The sequence below is a fragment of the Ornithorhynchus anatinus genome, chromosome 14 (genome assembly GCF_004115215.2).
Source record: "Ornithorhynchus anatinus isolate Pmale09 chromosome 14, mOrnAna1.pri.v4, whole genome shotgun sequence".
In the NCBI taxonomy this organism is placed as follows: Eukaryota; Metazoa; Chordata; class Mammalia; order Monotremata; family Ornithorhynchidae; genus Ornithorhynchus; species Ornithorhynchus anatinus.
This window is the reverse complement of record NC_041741.1, coordinates 31,918,467-31,934,079: the sequence shown is the minus strand read 5'-3', so window position 1 is coordinate 31,934,079 and position 15,613 is coordinate 31,918,467. Positions and strand designations below refer to the sequence as shown.

Genomic DNA, 15,613 nt, shown 5'->3' with positions numbered 1-15,613 from the left:
TGGCATGGAACACTTGGTTGAACCTTCCTTAGGCCCCTTATGCTTTTCTTATTGATCATTTGGGAACTTAAATACTCATGGGTTTCTGCTACCCCTTCTGTGTAGATGACTTCTTAAAATGACTCCTTAAAAAAACAGCAACCTGCTAAGAATCCCAAGCGTTTTAGTCACAAAGATTTTGGGGTGATCCGGTTTGTTTTGTGAAGTCTGCACATAGACTCCTTGCCTGAGCTGTAGTTTTTATATGTTTATATTATTCTTGCTGGTCTACATTATGTTTGTTTCAAGGTTTCCTTTGATTGTTTGTGATAGCTCTAAAGTGATTGCAGTTTATTACTCTTTTGAAATATAAGAAATTTCAGGAAGGACATTTTCACCTATTCACCCTGGCAGAATTAAGTAAATCAAAGGCAATGAAAAATGATGATTGTTATTGTATTTTAAACAAATTTATTGCAAATTAAATAGAAAACAATATGAATAGTATTCCTTGAGCACTACTGTATTAGAAAAGGTTAAAGACAGGGTCTCTGCCTTCAGGCTTTTAGTCCAATGAAGCGTGTTTAAATTGGGTGACATTTGGACAATTACATTTTTTTAATTATAAAAAGAAGCTCCCCAAATAAAACAAAACAAACCTCTTTCGCAACCATTCTTGGCCAAATTCCTTTGCCTGATCCTCTGTAATCTGGCTTTTTCCCCCTTCACTCCTGAAACCACACACACATGCATCCCCAGTGTTTATCTTGTGTTTATCTTATTGGACTTTATTCTGTCTCTATCCTCCACAACTATCAGTAGTTATAATAGTAATTATTAAGCAGTTACTTTGTGAAGAGCACTTGTACCAAGCACTGGGAAAAAATAAAGCCTCCTTACCAGTTCCAAACTGTAACCTTTTTAGCAACCTGGTATTTCCTCCCACCTCCAGGATATCTCCACCTGGTCGACCCTCCAGAACCTGTAAATTCCAAGCCAAAAATGGAATTGTTCACCTTACTAAACCTTCTCCTCCTGACTTCCACTGGCACATGCTCCTGGCCTCAGAATGTCATGATGATGGTGTCATTCATTGGCTCCTCTGTGTTTTTTTGTTTTCAACATTCACTGGGTCCCTAAATCCTGCCAGTTCTACAACAACTCATAGATCTGCCGGGTCCTTTTCTCTCATGGTCTAGTGGGGGAAAAAGAAAGTAGACCCACTGTGGCCTGAATTGTTTGCCTGATACTTTTTTTTGGGGGGAGGGGTGTCAGTCTATATCATTTTATTCATGTTGAGTTGTGGGCAGAGCACTGAGAGTACCTAATGTTAGAGCTGGTAGACAGAATTCCTGTCCTAACTAGACAGTGAGACAGACATGAAAATAAATTACAGATATGGAAAATGGTCGATTATAAGGTTGTGTATGTAAGTGCTGTGGGACTGGGGGGGTGAGGTGAATAGCCAGCTGCTCAAGAGATACACATCCAAGTGCATAGGCGATGCAGGAGAGACAGCAAATAGTGGGAAAAATGAGAGTTTAGAGGACTGACAGGATGAGATCTCTGGGAGGAACTTTGATTTTAGGAGGGTTTAGAAGATGCCTCCTCATGTTGGTAGTGGTCCAGAAGCTAGGAAGCTGGGTGAGACGAAGGTCCAGTTGAGGAGGTTGGTGTCAGGGGAGCAAAATGCGCGGGCTGGATTATAGGAAATCAGCGGGGTAAGATAGAAGAGGGAGAGCCGTGTGCCTTAAAACCTATGGAAAGGAGTTTCTGTTTCAAGTGGAACTGGATTGGCAATGCTTGGAGGATTTTGAGGAACGGGGAGTCGCGGACTGAAAGACCCCTTAGAAAAATGGATGTGGGCAGCAGAGAGAAGTATGGATTGGAGGGGGAGAGACCAGAATGAGGCAGGGTAGGTCAGTGAGTAGTCAGTGCAGCAGTCATGGTAGGATCTGAGTGCTTGGATCAGTGTGGTGGCACTTGGGATAGCAAGGAAGGGGCCGATTCTAGAGATGCTGTGTAGGTAGAACCAAGGGGATTAGTTGACAGACTGATTATGTGGGTTGATTGAGAGAGAGATGAGTTAGGGACAATGCCAAGATTATGATACAGGGAGGATAGTGGTGTTTTGTATTGGAAAGTCTCAGGGAAGAGAGGGTTTGGGCAGGAAGATGAAGAATTCTCTTTTGAAGTGTTTGTTCAGCTTTCTCTTGTAAGAAAATCAAACAATGTAGTGCTACCATTTAAAATACAAGATTCAAACAATTAAAGGGTTGCCCTTTATCTTCCTCCTTGGAGGAAAGGGCTTGTGAGTGAATGTGCCACTCTTCTCTAAAGGTCATTTAGTGAATTGCATTAATTCCAAGAGCATGAAGATAGTGAATTGTGTCAGTGAGCCTCGAAGCCCACTCTTGTCTAAATGTTTTTGCATCGGATACATTAGAAACAATTTTCTGGCTTCGGTCATTGCTGTAGATAGGATTGCCTGGTATCCTGCTTCTTGAATAATTTAGTTTAGAACTGAGGATAAAGAGCAAAATAAAATATTGACTCTTGGCGAGGAATGAGGGTTTCGGGTAGCTTAAATGATTCGCCAAATGTTGTTACTTCATGATTTGTTGTGAGCAGGGATTCTCTCTCTTTATTTCTGAATTGTACTTCCCAAGCACTTAGTAGAGTGCTCTGCACAGAGTAAGAGCTCAATAAATACGATTGAATGAATGAATATTCCCCAAAGAGATCTGACACCCCTGGGAACTACAAGAGGGATCAGGGACGGGGCAAGGATAACCTATTCCTCCAACCCTTGCTCTTATATCACTTCCTTGCTCTCCCAGAGAATCCCAGAAAATGTTTTGGACCCCTTCCCGCACTGGGCTATTCAACCTCTCCTGCTTCCCCTCTTCAAATGTGCGTACATATTGTTAGAATTTGCTTATCCACACCCCTAATTTTTTCTGTGTCTTGCTCTTCTTCTGATTTGTAAATCCTCTAGGGCAGGGATTATGTTTTCCATCTCCATTGTCCTCTTCCAAACATTTAGTGCAGTGTGTTGCACTTAGGATGTGCTCAATAATTGCTATTTACAGAGAAGCAGGGTGGCCTAGCGAATAGAGCATGGGCCTGGGAGTCAGAAGGAGCTGCATTCTAAACCCAGCCCTGCCACGTATCTGCTGTGTAACCTACAGCAAATAATAATAATAGTAACTTAAGTCACTTTGCTGTGTCTCAGTTATCTCATCTGTCAAATGGGAATTAAAACTGTGAGCCCCATGTGGGACAAGAACTGTGTCCAAACTGATTTGCTTGTATCTACCCCAGCACTTAGTAAGCCCTTAACAAATACCATAAACAATATTCATTGGTTGATATGCAAGTGGTTCTTTTAAGACTGTATTTTAAAGCTAGCATGTCTGAATTTGCAACTATAAAATACCTTAGAAGACTACGTAGGAGATTCTGCTATAATCACCTTCTGTCTTGTTTCTTAATACATCCACATTTGGGTTACTTTGGCTTTTCTGAGCATTTGTAATGATCAAGAGACTCCTATAATTTTGTAATGTTGATATCAGGTTATTAAAACTTTGTAAAAATATTTTACTAAATTTTAGATTTTCATTTTGGTGTTGGATTCAGGGTTATCCCATTTATTTTTACTGCATCAGATATTAAAAAAAACAACAAAGCTTTATTTCTTAACAAGATCTTTTCATACCAAATGTTTTATTCTAAAGTAAACCATTTTTCTTAGAACATTTGTATTTTATATAAACACTTGTATTTTGTATTTCGAGATCCAAATAGCCCAGTTGTTAAATATTGACTTTTAATTTATTTTACTGTGTCCTAGTAAGCCAACTATCCAACTATCATACAAATATTGATGTATTTAGTACGTGGCTAGATTACTGTGCTGTGAATGACATGAAAAACCAATTTTATTTTTCAGATTCAGCATCTGTTATGATTGATGTGGATAAAAGGAACTAGCCATGGGCCAAACAAGATACCTCTCCAGAAAGTGTTGCTGCTAATAGTCGTATATAGATTTTTTAATTCACATGAAGAGCGTATGATATTTTGATGATCTTCACGCACATGCAAATGATTTTTTTCACCGTGGATGTTGTTCAAGTCTAAGAAACTCGTTTCACCGGGAAACAATCACTGTATAATCAAGCTCTCTGTGTAATGGGCGACATGGCTAACAACTCAGTTGCATACAGTGGTGTGAAAAATTCTGTAAAAGAAGCTAATCATGATGGAGGTTTTGGAATCACATTGGCTGAGCTCCGTGATCTCATGGAGCTGCGGTCCACCGATGCATTATGTAAAATACAAGAAACCTACGGCGATGTTTACGGGATTTGTACCAAGTTGAAAACCTCTCCCAACGAAGGTAAGTTTTATTATATCGTTTTTCTCAAGTCTTTCGTGCGGAGAAGGCATAGTGTGAACTGAGCACATTAATGATTAAATGGGAATTTTTTTTCACATACATTAACCCTGAGTAATCAGATTTTTCCAACATAGGAATAATAATAATGGTGATATAAAGTGCTAACTATGTGTCAAGCACTGTACTAAGCTGCTGGGATCGATATAAGCAAATTGGGTTGGACACAGGACTGTCCAACATGGAGCTCACACTCTTAATCCGCATTTGACAGATGAGGTAGCCAAACCCCAAAGAAGTGAAGTGATTTGCCCAAGGTTACATAGCAGACAAGTGGTGGAGCTGGGATTAGGACCCAGGTCCTCTGACTCCCTTCTCTATCCATTAGGCCATGCTGATTCTCTATGCCTGCTAAAGCAATTATATGTCAGGGTCAATGGGGAAAACTTTTCATTTTGAGGGAGGAGACAGAATTGGGAGGGGACTTTGAGAAGGTGAGGAGGAAAAGGTGGGAGGAGAAGGACAGAAAGAACAAAGGGGATGAGGAAGAAAAAAAGAGGACGATGTGATCATTATTCAAGCTAGCTCATACACAGAGATGGAATGGTTGGTGGGAGATAAGCCAGTTGTCAGGGTGGAGTGGGAAAAGAAGAGGTGGCTAGTTAACTGTCAGGAAGACTCTCCTGGCCAACTTTATGTTGGTTGGGACTAAGAGATCCCTGGGGAGCGAGCCTTCCTACCCAGAGAAGGGGAAAGTGATCGGGTGGTTTGGCAGCTGTTTTTCCCTGACATCTAGAATTACTAAGGGAAGAATCCAGGGGGCTGAACCTGGATCCTGGACTTTCCCAAGAGAGGCTGAGAAGAACCAGTCTGACTAACGTGCATAACTTGATTGCCAGGACCTTGGCAAGGATGTAGAAAGTGTTCTGAAGGGACAGGGTTAACCTCTACCTGGTGAAATGATAGAGGAAAGGATAGGCGTTTTAAGTCGTGGTTTCTTTTAGCTTTTCAAATGCATGTATTTGTAAAGATCGTATCTCTTGTATTTGAAATCAGAGTTCCAACCTGTTTCTGGATTTGCACGGGGGTCAGCGTGACTTCTGCAGAGGGTCGTGAGCAGGTTGCTGATTGCCCACGGCCCCCGGCAGTGGCAGCCTCATGCCGTCAGGCCGGGCGGAGCCCAGCAGCACCGTGCCACTCGCCTCGGTGTGCTTGTATGCGTTAATGGCACCACGCGACATGGGGTGTTGAAGTGGGGACATCCCCAGGCTCCTCCTTCCTGGGGCTTAAGAGCCACATTTGGTTCAGAGACACTCCAGATGTGGTTCTCAAGCTGAGCCGTAGGCTGCTGACCCCTGCCTGAGAGCAGGCAAAGGCACGACACTTTTATCTCAATGAGGCAATCCGTGGCGCAGGAATCCGAGCCATGAGAAAATGGCTGTGCACTTTTCCATACCCACTGAGCTCTACAAGCAAGGAGTTGATGCTGCCTGAACGCTTTTAACAGCTCTTTACGTGCGGAACGCAGCTGAGATGCCCCGGATATCAGGGGATACTAATCATAATAGTATTTATTAAGCACTTACTATGTGCCAGGCACTGTACAGAGCACATGCCTAGTGGCAAGAGTTGGGCTTGAGTCAGAGTTCGTGGCTTCTAATCCCGGCTCCGCCACTTGTCTGCTTGACCTTGGGCAAATCATTTAACCTCTCTATATCTCGGTGACCTCACCTGTAAAATGGGGATTGAGATTGTGAGCCCCCTGTAGGACTGTGTCCAACCTGATTACCCTGTATGTAGCCCAGCGCTTAGAACAATGTTTGGCACCTATCAAATGCTTAAGAAATATGATGATGATTATTATAACATAATCGGGTTGAACACAGTTCCCGTCCCACTTAGGGATCACAGTCGTAATGTGATGGTGATACAACCACCATCTCCAATTTTTGGATGGTATTTATTAAGCGCTTACTCTGAGCAAAGCTGTGTACTAACTATTGGGATAGATAGGAGATAGGTTGGACACAGTCCCCGCCCCACGTGAGACTCACAGTCTAAGTAGGAGGGAGTAGGATTTAATCCCCATTTTACGGATGAGAAAACTGAGGAATAGAGAACTTAAGTGACTGGCCCAGGGTCAAACAGCAGACAAGTGGCAAAGTCACCATTAGAACCAGGTCCTCTGACTCCCAGGCCCGGGCTCTTGCCACTAGGCTGCTTCTGTGTCCTACGAGACAAAAGGTGGAAGATCAGGCTGTAGCATTCCTCAAGGCATTTTTCTATTCTCTGTGGCTTTGACTAAAGCAGCGTGGCTTAGTGGAAAGAGCGTGGGCTTGGGAGTCAGAGACCATGGGTTCTAATCCCAGCTACACCACTTGTCACCTGTGTGACTTTGGTCAAGTCACTTAACTTCTCTGTGCCTAGTTACCTCATCTGTAAAATGGGGATTAAGACTGTGAGCCGCACATAGGACAACATGATATATACTCCAGCGCTTACAACAGTTTTTGGCACATAGTAAGTGCTTAACAAATACCATTATTATTATCATTATTATTGTAAGATCCTAGTCAGGGGAAGCAGCGTGGCTCAGTGGAAAGAGCCTGGTCTTCGGAGTCAGAGGTCTTGAGTTCGACTCCCGGCTCTTCCACTTGTCAGCTGTGTGACTGTGGGCAAGTCACTTAACTTCTCTGGGCCTCAGTTACCTCATCTGTAAAATGGGGATTAACTGCGAGCCTCATGTGGGACAACCTGATTACCCTGTATCTACCCCAGCACTTAGAACAGTGCTCTGCACATAGTAAGCACTTAACAAATACCAACATTATTATTATTATTAGGATTCTTTTGGATCAATTACTGAAGAATAGAATTATCCAAATGCTCCTGAAATCACAGTGAAGCACAATGGACACCATCTTTGTAGCATTCTGATTCAGAAAAAGGGCAAGCAATAGCATCAAGATTTGTATATAGTTTTCAAAAATCTTTGTCATATTTATTAAGCACTTACTCTGTGTAGAGCAATGTACTAAGTGCCTGGGAGAGGAGAGTACAATACAACAGAATTGGTAGATTCCCTGACCACAACCAGCTGACAAATCACTCAGTAGATCTGAATTTTGGGAGTTACTTATTAAATCTGTCTTGAAATGTTCATTAAAACACTGAGCCTACTTCACGGTGGCCTGGCTGGCTGGGTTAGAACTGGGGTGACCTCCCTGATCCATTCCCCGTCACCAGTGGGGTGAAACAAGGATGCATGTTGAGCCCGGTATAATCAGTTTATTCTCTGCAGCCCTGCCAGAAGATGCAGTAAGACACTTCATCTCAAGTATTAAGAGTACCCTTGTGCTTCTCTGGGAAACTCTTTGAACTCAGCAGAGCTAGAGCATCATCTAGAATTCCCAGAAATAGTAATTCAAGAGTTGTTGTCTGCAGTTGATTGTGCCCTAGAGGCACAAGCTCAAGAAAACATGCAGTAGATTGTAAACTACTTTGCCCGAATCAGCCAGCTAATAACAGCCTGTACCAAGAAAGCTGCACCCCGAAACATACATCTATTTTGGTAATGCAGAGTTAAATGTTGTCAATTCTTACCAACGATACAACGATTGATAAGGAAATAGAAGTGCCAGTCACAAACTAAGCCCCACTTTTCCTCTGCCCCCCTACTTTCTCCCCGACTTGCTCCCTTCGCTGTACCTTCCTCACCCCGCCATAGCACTTCTGTATTATATGTATATATTTATAATTCCATTTATATTAATGTCATGTATATATCTATAATTCCAATTATATTGATGCTACCGATGCCTGTTTACTTGTTTGCATGCCTGTCTTCCCCCTTCTAGACTGTGAGCCCGTTTTGGGTGGGGGTTGTATCTATTTGTTGCTGAATTGTACTTTCCAAGTGCTTAGTATAGTGCTCTGCACACAGTAAGCGCTCAGTAAAATACGATTGAATGAGTGAATGAAAAGCCAGCACATTCTTTGGGAATATGACAGGGGCCGTCAGTGGCAGACTCCACTTTGACTAATGGTATACAGAGCTGTAATGTTGTCCAGCCCTCTTTATGTCATGTACTAGCAGCATTGCCTAGTGGAAAGGACACTGGTTTGGGAGTCAAATGGGAGGCCATTTACCTGCTATGTGACCTTGGGCAAGTCACTGAACTTCTCTGTGGCACAGAGAAGTTCAGTGGCACAATTCCCTCGTCTGTCAAATGGGGACTCGGCCCGTTCTCCCTCCTACTTAGACTGTGAGCTCAAAGTGGGACTTGATTGTCTTGTATCTGCCCCAGCGCTTCGTTTAGTATCGTGCTCGGCACATAGTAAGCACTGAACGAATACCACAGTTGTTATCAAATGCAGCATCACACTGCAAGCTCTCCTCACTATCAGCTGACAAGGCGGGATTACAGACAACCAAGTCCTAGAATGAAGTCAGCCCTCCTAGGTTGAAGCTATGCGTCTCCTCACCACAGCTGGGCTGGATGGGAGGAAAATGGGGGATGGGAGGGCCCTCCCATCCCCATAGAGGTATTCTTTCATCAGCTGAAATGGAGGAAAAAAGCAAAGAGGACAGAGGGTGTGTTTTGAGGATACAGGAAAACAAAGTCTCGGTCAGTGCTGCGTCTCATTCATTCATTCAATAGCATTTATTGAGCGCTTACTTTGTGCAGAGCACTGTACTAAGCGCTTGGAATGAACAAGTCGGCAGCAGATAAGAGACAGTCCCTGCCCACTGACGGGCTTACAGTCTAATCGGGGGTGACAGACAAAAACAGTAGCAGTAAATAGAATCAAGGGGATGTGCATCTCATTAAAACAATAGCAATAAATAGAATCAAGGTAAAAGTACATCTCATTAACAAAATAAATAGGATTAAAAAATATATACAAATGAGCAGATGAGCACAGTGCTGAGGGGAGGGGAGGAGGGGAGGAGCAGAGGAAAAGGGGGGCGGGGAAGGGGGCTTAGCTGAGGGGAGGTGTGGGGGGGTAGAGAGGAAGCAGAGGGAAAAGTGGAAGCTCAGTCTGGGAAGGCCTCTTGTAGGAGGTGAGCTCTCAGTAGGGCTTTGAAGAGGGAAAACTGGGTGTCATTTGCGGGTTACAGACCACCCCGGTATGCCACGTTGACAAGTGAGCGACTATTTTCAAGGAGTAGCTTCATAAAGACAAGGAGGCAGAAATGAAATCGGCCAAGCCCTGCAAATAAGTAGGGCAGCAGGGCAAGAGGCAGTTTTTGTGTGTGCACGACTGGGGCACGACTATCCATACCATATTGGTCTTTTCGACGCACATTGACTCGTGGTTTAATTTCACTGTCAGTGATGTTGCCTTTGATCGTGCAAGTCAATCATGTATGTATGAGTATAGATATGTCAAAAGAGAGAGAGCACTTCATATGCACTGCCCCTCTAGACTGTAAGCTAGTAATATGCCGATCATATTTATTGGTTACCCCACATCAAGGACTGTACTGAGCACTTGGGAGAGTGTAGTATAACAAGAGTTGGCAGACATGTTCCCTGCCCGCAACAAGCACTGTCCCTCTAGATTGTAAGCTCCTGGGTACCCCTGATGGACCCCCACCCCAGATCCCAGTGCCTTGATGGCATTAGGGGCTCCCAGTTATTTGGCTTTGAGCTTCTGTCAACCTTTCACTTCTGCAGTAGAGTGAGGATGGTTTTTCAGGGGGAGGGTTACTTAGTAGTTGCTTTCCCTGTCTACTAATAACCAAACAAACAAATTGGGCTTAAAATAAAGCAAGTGGTGTTTGGTTGGATATTTGGTGATTAGGATGGTAGAATACTGGAATGGAGCTATCTTTGGTGATATTTAGGATATGCTAGACGTCTTATTATTCACCTCTGTCTTCGTCATTGCTTTTGGCAGTAGTGATGATTCCTCACCCTGCTTTTTGAGGATTGGCCCTCTGTCTTTCTCATCTGCACCCTCTGGGTCCTTTTTGTAATCATCCTCTCAGACACTCTTGCCGCCTTCTTCTAAGTATTGCTCTGTACTCCCGTGGAGTCTAAGAGCAATAATGCAAGATTCCTGTTTCTGCCGGTTTCTTCCTCTTGATCTTTTTAAAGGCTTGAGTATCTCAGCAACAGCAGGCCTTCCCTCGGCCCCAGCCAGGTCTCACTTTTCACTCTGCTGCCTGAACCTATTTTAAGTGCCAAACTCCCTGTCTTCCCAGGACTGTCTTCTGGGTTAATTGTAATAATAATAATAATTGTGGTATTTGTTAAACTTCTACTATGTAAGCACTGGCCTGGATATAAGCAAATCGGCCTGGACACAGTCCCTGTCCCACTTGGGGTTCTTAATCTTAATCCCCATTTTACAGATGAGGTAACAGAGGCACAGAGAGGAGTTAAGTGACTTACCCAAGGTCACACAGCTAAGTGGCAGACATGGGATTAGAACTCAGATTCTTCTGACTCTCAGGCCCCTGCACTCTCTACCAAGCTGTGCTGCCTCCCCATTGGAAATAACCTTGCGTGGACTTGCAGAAAATCTCCTGGAGTTAAAATTAGCTCATTTCCCTGAGTGTTTGACCGCCAGGAAAGAGTTCCCCCTAGGTCTTGTTTTCTGTCTTGGGGTGAGCTTGAGGGAACCGTCCTTAAGTGCACCCTGGATCTGGAAACCAAACCTTCAAATTCCACTCTCACCCTATTTCAAAAGCAATTTTTGGAACCATTTTCCAGAATTGAGGTAGTAAAGAAGACTCAAATTACCTGACTTGTGATTGACTGAAACAACAGCCTATATCTTTCTCCACATCTTTGCCAGGAACTGGTGATAGTACCCACTTGGGTATTAAAGCTTCTGATTCTTTGGCATTTGATTCATCCTTTCTGGACTGTATTGGCATGAGAATTCCTCTGACACAATTGCCCGTATTGCCCAGCTTCAATCCAGTCCAGTTTTTGTCACACATTTAGGGGATGATTTCCATCCCCAAATACCTATGCCTCCTTTCAATTTCTTTTTTTAGAATATATCATAACCCAAAGTCTGTGAACCAAATTGGCAGACTTTCCAGTGAACACATAGTTGATTTAATAGGCATTCTCAAGGAAGCTTTGCCCAGAAAGAGCGTACATTTGCTTCATTATTTATTGGCTGACACTTATTTTAGTTCTTTCTACAGTAATGACTTTTTCAGTTGACACCGATCTTGTTCCTGATACTAGCTGGCAAATAATAATAATGCTGGTATTTGTTAAAGCGCTTACTATGTGCCAAGCACTGTTCTAAGCGCTGGAAAATGGGGGTGGGAAAGCCTAGTGATGCAATCAATTGTATTTATTGATTGAATAATAATCCCGGCTATGCTCTTGTGTGCTTTGTGACCTTGGGCGAGTCGCTTCACTTCTCTTGGCCTCCGTTCCCTCATCTGTAAAATGGGGATTGAGACTTTGAGCCCCATATGGATCAAGGACTGTATCCAACCTCATTTTCTTGTCTCCACCCCAGTGCATAATACAGTGCCTGGCACATAGTAAGCGCTTAACAAATACCATTATCATTATTATTTATTGAGTGCTTACTGAAAAGAGAGGCAGCTACCCTGGCTACCATTGGCCTGTTGGCCTTTGATGTGGTCACTTTAGCCATAAATGGGTTTTGGATGTTAAATTCTTGCAAGCACATCACGTATTGCACCACTGCTTGTGTTCTCCCTTACTGCACTTGCTGCTCCAGTAGAAATGTGACTACTAAGAACAAGAGAGACTGTGAGCCCTTTATTGGGCAGGGATTGTCTCTATTTGTTGCCGAATGGTACATTCAAGCGCTTAGTACAGTGCTCTGCAAATATTAAGCACTCAGTAAATACGATTGATTGGTTGATTGATTAGCCCTATAATCAGTCTCTTTGCGAAGGTTTTCACTCCTGAAACCTTTGTGGACCGAGGCTCATCAGTCATTTATAATAATAATAATGATGTTGGTATTTGTTAAGCGCTTACTATGTGCAGAGCACTGTTCTAATCGCTGGGGTAGATACAGGGTAATCAGGTTGTCCCACATTAGGCTCACAGTCTTAATCCCCATTTTACAGATGAGGTGACTGAGGCACAGAGAAGTGAAGTGACTTGCCCACAGTCACACAGCTGCCAAGTGACAGAGCCAGGATTCAAACCCATGACCTCTGACTCCCAAGCCCGTGTTCTTTCTACTGAGCCACACTGCTCATTTTTAACTCAGTCAGCTGTACTTACTGAGCACTTAATATGTGCAGAGCACTGTATTTGGTGCTTGGGAGAGTACAGTATTCAGAGCTGGTAGACACATTCCCTGCCCACAGTGAGCTACCAAAGTTAAATGGTTCAAGTTCCTAAACTAATACATTCTTGTTTGCTGTAGATTCAAAAGATGAAAGGTGTTCCAAAATTTAAGGCATTATTTATTTTTGTCTTGCTGGGAATTTAAACATAGTCATTGGCCATGATTTCACTACAATGTTCAGATATTATGAATAGGGCTTGTCAAAATATTTTCTACCATTCGGGGTGAAATTTGTTCATTTGTCAAAAAATATTTTTGACATATGTTTTCATTCAAGAAGTTATATGTCACTCTTCCTTCTCTTTATCTGAATTCCACAAGCTTTCCTCCCCACTTATCCCTGCCCTTCAATGAAGAGACGATGTCATCATTTCTCTAGGGTAGTGGGTGTTTACTTGGTGGGAATAATTAAACCAATTTAAATACTGACCAACATTTTCAGGAATTTAGGATGATAGAACGTCTCCAAAGGTGATCCATATGGGTCAGATCACCACTAGTCGATACTTCCAGCCAACCTCGGAGGAATTAAAGCTGCCGGTAGAGACAGGACTCTAAGCTCTTCAGATTGCTAGCACTACCCTAGAAGAGTGTGCCTGAAGAGTTATGCTGACCAAATGAATTTAGAATTTGGGTTCTTTTGCCAACCATGACATTTTTTATGCATAACTTCTTCTGAACCGTGTCAACTTGAGTGTTCCTTCTCTGTTGACCTTCATCTACCTCATGCCAAGTTCCTAAACCTCCAGATTCTTCCCACCACTGAACAGAACTTATTTCTATTCTGAAATACAGGTGTGCAATTCATAGCTGTGCTGCGGGCAGAACACCCGCAATCAGTAGCAAGACAGAGAAGGGAAGGAGAGGAGGCCCAGAAGGAGACCCCCACAGCCCTGACTGAGGTTTTGGTGACCCCAAAACGAGGGGCTCCTAGAGGCTGAAGGTTGCCACAGTGCAAAATTAGTTGAATTTTTTTGTTTTCTAATTCAGTGGATGGACCAGCCCCTGGAAAAGGGGCTAAGGACTTGAAGAAAGGTGGATGAACTGTCTCCATGGGGAACAGAAAAACTTTTAAAAGCTGAAAGGAGAGTGGTGGTTAAGGACTGGGCGGAAGAGGAGGAAAGTCAAGTGAGAGCGACCTACCTGGTCACTACCCTGAAATTACTTTGTATAGGATCAAGCTCGTCTTCTAGACGTGTAACTTCGCCGTGGGCAGGGAATGTGTCTGTTATGTTGTTATATTGTACTCTCTCAAGCATTTAGTAAAGTGCTCTGCACACAGTAAGCGCTCAGTAAATATGGTTAATTAAATTAAATATTGCCACACCACCACAGGACAGTGGCGATGACAACTCTCGGCAGTTTGCAGGGACAGTCATCTTTATTTGGCTCAACTCTTCCTTCTCCATTTGAGTGCCGTCAGACCGGTGTATTTTAAGGACTTTTGAATCCTGGTTGGGAAGAGGTGAAAGGTGAAATTCCTCCAAGGTTGTTTACTCTGTGAGGGTCATTTAGGCTGTTGGCCCCACAAGTTTTAGAACTGTAATCCCAGGCTCGCTCCTCTCAGATCTGCCAGAATGGTGACTAATGGTGACTCTGACCTGCTAGCCCTTTGAAGCTTGTCCCTTTTCATCCTCCTGTCCCTACTTTGCCCTGCACTCAAATGAAAAGTTGGCAGTGGGCTACATGGAAAAGACCTTTTTCCAAAGGTAATTTACCGGGAACTGGAACTAAGTTAAAGTTATAAAAAAGAATATGGCAATCAACAGAGATGATTATATTTCATTCAGCACCACTAATTAATTCTAATTTTGGTACAATATAGGAGCCAAAAATTAAATCCACTCAAAATACAGGTTTTTTCCCCTTCTCAAAGACTTAATTCCAACTAAAGTTAAACAGTCTTGAAATTCCAGAAGTAATTCAGCCTGTGCCAGGTGACTAGCAATTGTTCTCTCCATAACAATATCCTCAATTTCAAAGGACTCCTTGGCACGCATGTTTCAATCATGGTATCTACTGAGCACATATTGGGTGAAGAACATCACCCTACCATGAGGCACCATTTTCCTCAAAACCCCACTCATTCATCACTGTGGCAAAAGGATATTTTCTTGTTAGCCCAGTTGCTTGTCCTGGTCTCAGACTTGATTCCTTCCAGCTCTGGTGTTCGTTGAGGTTTTTGCAATGTCATCCAAGCGGAGAAGCTCCCGGAGTGCGTGGGTGTCCCTTGCCAACTCTCTAAAAATACACAGTGTCTTGGCCCAAGGAAATTGCAAGTGACTGTCCAGGCAGATCCCTTTCATTAATATGATTTTGTTTGGGTAGCAATTTCAGTTTAGGGAGAAACCTTGAGGGTTTTTTTTTTTAAAGCAAAACCTCAAATATTAAAATTGAAAAACAAGGTACTTTTGTGCATGTACATTCTCTAAAGCAAATCTTTATGAAAAGAGTTGCTGAAGAACATTTTCCCCATGGCATCGCTCTCATAATGCCTGTACTTGTAAAGACCCTGTTTAGACTGGAAGTAGAATGCAGCTCAGAAAATTTGTGTCACTAGCATAATTAGTTAGAATTAGAACTTTGAGTGGATCCAGACGTGGGAAGTTCGAGAGGCAAAAGAAAGGTGTTTGCTTCACTGCCACACAAATTATTTATTTTTATCTGCCAATCCACCACTCTACTAAACTTCTAAACCCTTCTGAAGTCACATCTCCTCCTTTCCAGACTATGCCCTTTACTTCCCTTCTCCACTCCGAGTTCTGCATCAACTGTGAACTTTGCTGGATACTTACTAAGTACTGTCATACTCACTCCAGCCCCACAATACTCATGTAAATATTCTTATGCTCTGCTCTTTCTCCTTTTACTACTACTTTACTGTGTACTGGGGAGGCAGACATTAAACATCTCCCAACCCTGTTG

General features: G+C 43.0%; 1 protein-coding gene across 5 annotated transcripts in view; it reads left to right on the top strand.

Annotated features, from left to right (window-relative positions):
• Positions 1–15,613, top strand: part of ATP2B1 (ATPase plasma membrane Ca2+ transporting 1) — a 96,752-nt gene that overhangs the window by 38,580 nt on the left and 42,559 nt on the right. For 3 of the 5 annotated variants that reach the window (XM_039914017.1, XM_039914018.1, XM_029078790.2), the window contains exon 1: positions 4,177–4,384. In XM_039914017.1, coding sequence (XP_039769951.1) covers positions 4,177–4,384 — 208 coding nt within the window. Of the gene's footprint in view, positions 1–3,934; positions 4,385–15,613 lie in introns of those variants that run through there. The other 2 variants (XM_029078787.2, XM_029078788.2) reach the window with 1 other exon arrangement.